Source organism: Protobothrops mucrosquamatus, unplaced genomic scaffold (assembly GCF_001527695.2).
Source record: "Protobothrops mucrosquamatus isolate PMUCROS unplaced genomic scaffold, P.Mucros_1.0 scaffold3865, whole genome shotgun sequence".
Lineage (NCBI taxonomy): Eukaryota > Metazoa > Chordata > Lepidosauria > Squamata > Viperidae > Protobothrops > Protobothrops mucrosquamatus.
In genome coordinates, this window is record NW_015389815.1 from 17247 (window position 1) to 26224 (window position 8978).

At 59.4% G+C, this 8978-nt stretch overlaps 1 protein-coding gene across 1 annotated transcript; it reads right to left on the reverse strand.

Moving 5' to 3' along the window:
* Window positions 1-1907: 1907 nt before the first annotated feature.
* On the reverse strand, window positions 1908-7706 carry ADAMTSL4 (ADAMTS like 4). Its single transcript, XM_029286490.1, has 13 exons — window positions 7655-7706; window positions 6851-6987; window positions 6469-6673; window positions 6113-6273; window positions 5912-5972; window positions 5322-5372; window positions 4878-5007; window positions 4153-4357; window positions 3425-3598; window positions 3048-3221; window positions 2683-2862; window positions 2305-2449; window positions 1908-2047 (listed from the first exon to the last, which is right to left on the reverse strand). Exons 1-13 carry the CDS (start codon window positions 7689-7691, stop codon window positions 1908-1910), a joined length of 1800 nt encoding a protein of 599 aa, XP_029142323.1. The 5' UTR covers window positions 7692-7706.
* Between the last annotated feature and the right edge of the window lie 1272 nt (window positions 7707-8978).

Sequence of the window (8978 nt, forward strand, 5' to 3'; positions counted from 1 at the left end):
GTGGCCACGGCGGTGCCTGAGCCGAAGGGCCGAGCGGTGCGCATGCGCGGCGCCGCCGGCGGCGCCTCTTCCCCCCCTCCCCGGAGCGGCGCTTGTGCGCACGCGCGCGCGAAGAGGTCGGCTTTGCGCTGCGGGGAGACGCGCGTCTCGGGTGGGAGGCGCTCCCCGTTCCCACGTAACCCTGGGAAACTCCATGCAAGATGCGCTTCGAAGTGCATTAATTCCACCCACCCCCCAAAAAAGTGCATTAATTCCACCCACCCACCCACCCCCCAAAAAACTTGGGAGACGCAGCTGAAAAAGGGGCGCAGTTTGCGCGCTGGGAAGAGCCGTTTGCGCATTTGAAGCATCCTCCGAATTGGGTCGTGGGGGGGGGGGGAGCACCGCGGGGACGGGGGTGGCTGCTCTCTGCAGAGAGCCGAGGTAGAGTGCGCCTGGCTGGGGCAGCTCCATTGTCCCTGCAGCAGATGAGATGAATTCCTTAAAGCGGGTGAAGTGAAGACACGAGCAGCCTTGGTCAAAATCAAATCATCTTTAATAAAAAATAAATTAGATTTGGACAAAAACAAAAAACAAAAAAAGGGGACCAAACGGATGGACAAAACTAATCGGCATACATTCAGTTTTATCGTAGACATTTCTCTCTATATAAAATATATATTTATAGATATATATATATATGTATAAAATCTGAACACTTTGTGGGGACTTCGCTCTTACTACTTAGATTTTAAAAGCCATTGGGGAGGGGGAGGAACCGCTGTATAGGTCCAGGAAGGTACAAAAATTCCCCCCCCCTCCCTTTAGCCTCTCATTTTCCAGGTGGGATGGGCAGATGTTCGGTCCAGCTGTTGCATCTTTACGTTGCAACACATTGGACTGAAAAGGGGGCTTCAGCCAGTGGACTCGGTGGTGAACATTCAGCTTCTGTTCTAAAAAGGAGGAATATCCATTGTGGCTGATGCAAAGGTAACACAACATAGCCCCTCTTTGTGACTTTTCCTTTGATAAATACTACCGTTTATGTCCTTTTTTTGGCTTAGAGCGGGGGTCTCCGAACTTGGCCGCTTGTGGACTTCAACTCCCAGAATTCCCCAGCCAGCCAGCCACTGGCTGGCTGGCTGGGGAATTCTGGGAGTTGAAGTCCACGAGTCTTCAAGTGGCCAACTTCGGAGACCCCTGGTTTAGAAAGCACAGCCCCTCCCCTTCAAGGCAGCATGAAAAGACCCCCTGAATCGTTTCAAAACCCACCCACCCTCTTTTTTTTCCCCCTATCTTTTTTACGCTGCTGTGGGAAGGGGAGGCTGTGGCGAACCTCATGCCCAGTTTCTGCATCTGGAGAGCTGCAGATGTTTCTTCCCAGAGATTAAATTTTGCCCAGTTCAGGAAACGGTTCCCGGGACAGTCCTGTTTTCTTGTCCTTTTTTTCCCCTGAATCTTTGTTCAAAAGGCCTTTGGTGTGTCCAGGAGATAAAACCAGTAGCAACGATCCAATCGGCGCCTGGCGTTGGCCTCGTGGGGTGCCCCCCCGTGGGTGAGGGACCAGGCCGCAAGACGGCACACCTTTCCAGGGAGAAGGAAGGGTTGGAGAGGGGTCCCAAAGCCCCCGGATCCTCTGAAGCTCCATACACCACAACCAGGAAGAACTCCAGGGTCCATGGGCTAAGTCCGTGCCCCACTCATCCCCACTGCTGGAGAGGAACCGGTGTAAAGGCTTGGCTGTGCATGGCTGCTTCTGCGGGATTGTGGGTCTGCCTCCCCAAAAGATTGTGGCTTCGTTATGAGACGCAAATGCTGGCGGGCCACACTCTCCCAGGCTTGGTGCTCCCTTCCCCGCCCCCCTCTCCGTCCTCTCCCCCACTCCAGCAGGGGGCAGGAGGCAGACCCTGTGCCCGAGTCCGCCGATGCTACCGGCTTGGGTCCGCCTGGCGCCTCTCCAGAGCGTGTGAGCAGGAAGCGCAACAAGCAGCTTTGTAGTACGAGTAGACACACAGACGGGCTTGCACAATGACGGCACAGTTGGGATACTTATCCCGGCAGGTCACATCTGCTGGAGGGAAAAGGCAGAAAAAGAGGTGGGGGAAGAGGCTTGAGGCTGCCCCCCCCCACCAGTGGCAGGAGAGCAATTCCAACTAATACTGACCCTTTGGAGGAAGAAGATAAACGGGGTGGGGGTCTTTCTGCCTTTCCCGAATACCGAACTGGCTACAAAGAGCACTCCCCATCCCAGCAGAGACGGGCAGCCTTTGCTCTGCCCTCCTTCTCACCCCACTTTCCTTGGGGGGGGGGCTGCGGCATGCTTACCAAGCGAGGGAAGGCAGGGCTGGCTGCTGCAAGGGCGCCTGGTGGCCGGTTTGATGTGGAGGGGGCAGAGAGCGCTCAGGGTCTTATTCTGGGTCAGACACTGGACTTCTCTCGCCTGGATGCCCCCCATGCAGGATCTGGAGCACTGCGGGGGCAAAAGAAAACATTGGGGGAGGGGTCAAGCTCCTCCCCCCCATTCCCTGGTTCTGCATCCTTCATGGATTATTTGAGGATCGGTCCCAACGTAAATCAAAGCTTGGGGCTGCGTGGAGCTTTTCCTGAGCTGGGAAACCGGTCTGGATGGAGACGGGTTCCGTATCTTGGCATACAAGAGGTTTCGTCCCCCCCCAAAAAAAAGTCTGTCCCCCCCCCACTCACTGTGCTCCAGGAGGTGGAAAACCAACGGGCCTCGCAGTCCGTCCCGACACACGGCTGGAGAGAAGGTGGCTTCTCCAAGTGGGCGCACTCGGAGGCCGCCGTCACGTTGAACTGCGTCCCCTGTTTGCCCACACAGATGACGTCGCGCCTCTGGGTGCCGTGGCCGCACTCGACCGAGCACTGGGGAGGGAGGGCAGGGGTCACCCAGGGAGAGAAAAGAGCAGGGGTGTCTGAGGGGTGGCAAGAAGCCCCGCCCTCAACATTTCCAGCAAGGGAGGCCACTTCTGGCCTTCGCCACGGCAGTGTGAGTGCCAAGAGAAGCTGGACGGAGGGTCAAACCCCAGGAAAACTCAGCCAGCCCTTACCGAGCTCCAGGGGCCATTGTACCAGCGAGCCACCCGCTGGCACGGCCCACCGTCGCAAGCCCTCATGTCGGCTGGCTTGGGACTGGCACAGTCTTCATCCGCCTGTCCGTCAGCGTTGCTGGAGAGACAGACGACCGAACGGCGCTGGATGCCGGTGCCACAGTCAGCCGAGCACTGAAAGAGAACAGTAGGAATTACACGCGTCCCTTTCCGTTGGTTATTTTCCCATTTTTCCGGAGTCCAGCGGCGGGAAAGACAGAGAAAGCTGCAGCAAGATGTGGAAGGAGGATATAGAAGTTCTGACTATCTTCAGAAAGGTCTGAAAACTGGAGAGGGGGGGAGAAAAGGGGTCGGGGCTGCCCCAGACTTATTCTTACTGTGTTGCTCCAGTCACTGTAAAACCAGCTCCGCACACAAGGACCCATGTTGCAAGCCTCGCTGGCCTGGGGCCGGGGGTTGTCCGGACAGTCGCTGTCCCTCAAGAGCTCTCCGTGGTTACTGACACAGCGCACGTGGCGGGTCCGGTGGCCTGTGCCACAAAGGACGGAGCACTGGAGCAGGGGGGGAAAAGAAAAGGAGCAGAGAGGCCGAAAGCCTTGGCATTAAGGGGCGCAACCCCAAAACTCTGCACATTCTCGCATTTCTTGCGGCCAAAGGCAGAGCGCAGCGATCCTGACAACGTCCAGTTTGCACTGGGGGGGGGGGAAGGGGAGAAATGGGGATGCAAACACTAGTTTGGAAATTGTATTAGCTCTGGGGTGGCAGGCAGGGCCACGTTGACCACGGGGGTAGAATCCTGCCCTTGGAAAATAAATACATTTTTTCCTTGCTCTGGAGATATTTCTCCCCGTGGAAAAAATTGTGCCATGCTCGCCAGTGGCACAATTGGGTAGGCAGCAACCCCCCCCCCCGGCACCCTCCTCTGCTGGGCAGCAACAGCTGGGCTGGGGGGGGCTGGGCAGCAAACCCCCCCCTGGCTGGGCAGCAACCCCCCCCGGCACCCTCCTCTGCCCGCTGGGCAGCAACCCCCCCCTGGGCAGCAACCCCCCCCCTGGGCAGCACCCCCCCCCCCGGCACCCTCCTCTGCCCGCTCCCTCTGCCTCACCGAGCTCCAGTTGGTCTGGATCTCCCAGTGGCTGCAGACATGCACTTGGCACTCCTGGGTGGCGCTCGGCTTCTCCAGCTGGCTGCAGCGCTGGGGGTGCACCATGGTGGTGCGGTTGGCGTAGATCTGCCGGCAAAGGACCTGGCGGTGCTGGGTTCCCGGCCCGCAGGATCTGCTGCAGGCCGACCACTCGCCCGCGTCCCAGCTGGAACAGACAAGGAGTGGTGAGCGCGGAGCAAACATGGGGGCTTGCTCAGAAGAGCAGTCGCACGTTTTGAAAACAACGTAGTAACCCGGTTTCCTTGGGCCTCCTGGCACCCAGCGCGTCTTAACCAGCGGGAAAAACAATTCAGGGCAGAATGCTTCCCGCGCCCGGGAACAGATTCCGTGGCTCACCAATTCCAGCTTGGTGCAAAAGGATAAAATCTTCCCAGGGATGGGCAAACGTTCCCAGACCAGCAGCGGCTGATCCAGCCTCGCAGGGTGGCCGCAAAGTGAGATCCCACCGGTGTGCTCAAAAGACCCTTACTCAAATTGCCCCCCATCTAAAAGCCTTGGCAGATCTCTCGGCCACAGACCCTCCGGCCACTGGATAGACCGGAGGGTGAGGAAGACGCCCCCTCGGCACTCCGGAGCTGAACCCGAACCCAACCGGGAGAGAAGGCAAAGGGGGAGGGGGCTGAGCCCTCCTCAAAGCCCCCCAGAGAGAAGGAGTGGTGGCTTACAAGGCCGGGCAGGGCTCCGTGTTGCAGACCTCGTCCTGGGCAAATGGTTTGGGGAGCAGGTGGCATTTTTCTTCCCCCACTTCCTCCTGGGAAAGGCGAGAGGCGCAGCGGTAGACGGACTGCCAGAAACCTGGAAAAAAAGGAGGGCTGCAAAACGTCACATTGAGGGGAGCGGGGTGGAGGGTTGGTCAGGGGCCTCAAAAAGCACTCAAAGCAAAACTTTTTTTGGGGGGTGTCTCTGCAACCCCTTGTCTCTCCACGCGGTTGATGCAACAAGCACAGCAGGTTCCATTTTTGCCCTGAGTTTCAGACAGGCTAATCTTAAATCCTCATCCTCCTCATCCAAAAGAGATGGGTTAGGCAGCTTGGAGCAAAAGGTAAACCTCCCTGCTCAGCAGCAGTCTACCTGCCTAGGAATTGGCAGAAAGGGCAGCCCTGACTTACCCTTCCCGCAGGAGGCGGAGCACTCCGTGTTGCCGAAGCGCCTCCAGTGAAAGTCCTGGCCGGGTTCGGAGGGGTGCCGGACGAGGGGTGGGGGAGGCGGCAGGGGTGGGACCCGGGCGCTGCGCTGCAGAGTCTCCAGGCTCCTCCGGGACTGGCTGGCCGAGGCAGGAGGGGCAGGCATGTCACGGGGGCTGCCCCACAGGCTGGAGGGAAGCTGGGCGGAAACCGGGCTCCGTCTGGAGGCCGAAGGCAGCCGACCTGCCTGGCCTGCGGGAGGCTCCACCGCGGTTGAAGCGCCTGGAAAGAGGGAGGAGGTTTAGTTAGAAGCTGAGGCAGTCCTTGAGTTACGTCCACAATTGAGGCCAACCTTTCTGTTGCTAAGCAGGACAACTAGGAGAATTTTGTTCCAGTGTCCCACTACACTTAAAAGCCCAGGATTTATCTCAGCCCCAGTCCCAACCCCTAGCCCTCTCCTGAAAGAATTGCAGAGCTGGAGAGGTCCAGGTGAGGGCAGACTTGAACTCAGACCCAAAGGGGGAGAAGCTGCTCACCCAACTCCTCCTGAGGCCGGCGAGGGCGGGTCTGGGGGTCCCCCGGCTGAGCCAGGAAGAACTGGTACGACACCCCGGGGTTGTCTTGCTGGAAGATCATCTGCAGGGGGGGCAAGGAAAGTGGCACCTACTCGCCCCGTCCTCGCTTCTTTTCCACCTTTCCGCCCAGGAAGACCTCGTGCCACACGAACCCCGAAATCTCAAGCGGTCAGGCCATCCGGAGCGCCCCTCCCTACTCACATACAGTTCTACGGCCTTGGTGGTGGGTCCGTCGGCCGTCAGGAGCTCGCCCTCCTCCTGGTCACTATAGACGAAGACCGTGCCCGCCGCCTCGTAGCGCCCCGGACGGTTCACCGCCCAGTTTCCGTTGATGATCGACTTGCCACTCTGGGTACGAAGGGCTGGGGGAGGAAGGGGGCTCGTGTCATCCCATGCCCAGCCCCAGTGACCTTGGACGCTCCTTCTGGCCAAGCCAGCCGGGCAACGCCAGGAGCCCCCATCCCAGAGACCGGCCGGATCTGGCCTCAAGAGAGCAGGGAGCAAACATCTGGGAATAATTCGGCGTAACCGCAGATTATCCTCCCTCTTGGACATACCCAAATAGTTGGGACTGCGGGCCATTTCCCGGACCTGGATCTGGGTGGCTCCCACCGGGATCTGCAAGATGCGGTGGTAGCCGATGGGGATGCTGGTCTCGCTGTAGTTGCCCGCCACCAGTTTGCAGGTGGTGTGGTCTCCGCCGCACACGCCACACTTGTCCAGGGTGCGATTCGAACCCAGGATCCCGTCGCAGCCGGGGGTCTGCAGGTCCAACGAGAAAGGAGGCATGGGGTGGGGCCAGAAATAGACCTCCGAGGGTCTCTGAAGGGGATCCTTCACCACCCCCCTCCCCAAAGTGCCCTTCCGAACAGTGCCCGGCTGGCCTTGCCTTGCAAGGGGGGGACCCCTTCTCCGTACCCCAAAAGCCGAGCTACTCACGAGGCACTGCCCGGCCACGCAGATGTCCTGGGACAAGGACTCGCACGGGGTGCCGTCCTGCACTTTCTCCGTGTGGCGGACGTAAAAGCGGTAGCCCAGAGGGCGGCAGTTCAGCTCACAGCGCTGGGAGCCCCATACTAGGAAACGCCCAGGAAGATGGGAATCAGGATCCTCTGCCAATTGCACATACTCCTTCCCCCGCCCCCAAGTCTGTCTCTCTCTCTCTTTCTTTCTTTTTCTCTTTCTCTCTTTCTCTCAATCCTTTGGTTGGAAAATATTGAATCGCAATCACGGGCAATCCCAGCCCTTGCCAGCAGAGGGCGCCAGCACCACACAGCTACATTGTCCGCCCTGAGATGGCACATCTGGACAAGGAAAGGGGGGGTCCCTATAAGGCAGGGGTGGGGGGCTATGCCCCCATTATGCCTGGTGGACTTCAACTCCCAGAATTCCTCAGCCAAAAGTTCTGGGAGTTGGAAGTCCACAAGTCATAAAAGGACCATGGTTCCCCGCCCCCCCCCCACGCCATAAGGGACAGGAGTGTGTGTGTGGGGGTCCTGCATAAGCTTAAGCTCCTGTGTAAGATGCTGTCTCTAACCCCCTCCCCTGGGGGGGGGAGATGGAGAAAAACCATCTTAGGCCATCCCTGTCTTCTCCTGGGATGATGCAGCGCCTGAACTAAAGCGCCAAAACAGTACAGAGGGGTTCTTGTGGAACTCACCGCCACCAGAATCAGCAACAGAGGGGAGGGGAAGACCCCTTTCCCAGCCCGCTGGCCAGAGACAGGGTGGAGAAGCTACTCACCTTCCGTGAAGGGCTCCCACTGGTAGAAGCGGCCCATGAACTCCTGGCTGTTGTAGGCAGCACACTGGACAGCTCGGGGGTCAGGGCGGTCCGGAGGACACGGCTGCGGAAGAGGAAGGAAGCCGAAGTTTGCACACATGGCCTCCTCTCCTTCCCCACTCAGCCTGCAATACCCCCTCTGGGCGTGGCGGCACGTGTCCCACCCACCCCTGAAGCGGGACCCCCACCCATCACCCCAACAGCCCTCTCAGGGGTAAGGAGGGGACCCGGCCAGCGCCAATTTAGAAAAGATTTTTGTGTGCTTGGTGAAGGCATTGACAGGAGTCAGGACCAAACCCTTTTCCTGGCTCTCCGTCCCCAGCGTTTGGAATTTGGCATTGTGGGTCTGTTGTGTAAACACGGAAAGCCTGTTGTTGTTCAGAACACCGGGAGCAGGGAAGTTCAGTCAAGGACAGGTCAGCTGTCCACTCCAAAGGCCCAGCGACCTTACACCCCTCCTGCAACGCCAAAACGCTGGCCAAGAGAAGCCTGGAAGAGAAGCAGCTTCCCAGGATGTACACAAAAGTGTACACTAAAAAAAAAATGTACACTTTTCTGCTTCCGTTTTAATTTATTTACAGTTCACCAAGCAAAGGAATCTCTCTCCCCCCCCACCCCCACCCCAGCTGGCTGAACCTCCTCCTGCAAGCGCCGTCGAACCTTCAGACGGTCGCTAAATGGATGGCGCTAAGGCGAGGACTGCCCGTATTTTGTTCCCGAAACTATCGCTTGGCCCAACCTGCAGATCCGTTCCCAGGACGACACCTGGCTGTGGACCATGGGCCCCGGGGGCTCACCTCTTGCCTGCACGCTCTGAACTGCCTGCTCTCCCCCTGGCAGTGGAAGGTCTCGGTGCCGGGGGCGTAGAGGTTCCACTGGGGGGGCTCCGCCTGGGACCGTTGCCCCGCCGGGTGCAAGGGAACAGGGCTACCCCGGTGTAGCAGCCAGATGTCCGGCTCGGCGGGGCCACGAAGCCCAGGCTGGTCCACAAAGAGGTGTTGTGGTGGTCGGGGGCCACGGCCGCCCCCCCGAGGCTGGTGCTGCCTCTGGTTCCGAGAACGGGCCCGGACGGGGGGCGGGTGGGGGTCCAGGCTGAGTCTGGGGGGCTGTCGGGGAGGACGCCCCGGTGTGGCCCGTGGGTTCGGCCCCCTTCCGGGCCCTTTGTCTTGGGAAGCAGAGATGGGGTTCTTTGGGACTTGGGGGGCCCGGCGCAGGTCCTCTTGAGCATGTGGTGGGGGGCTGCCAGGGGGAGGGGGCCTTTGAGAAGAGGAGCCCCGGGAAGGAG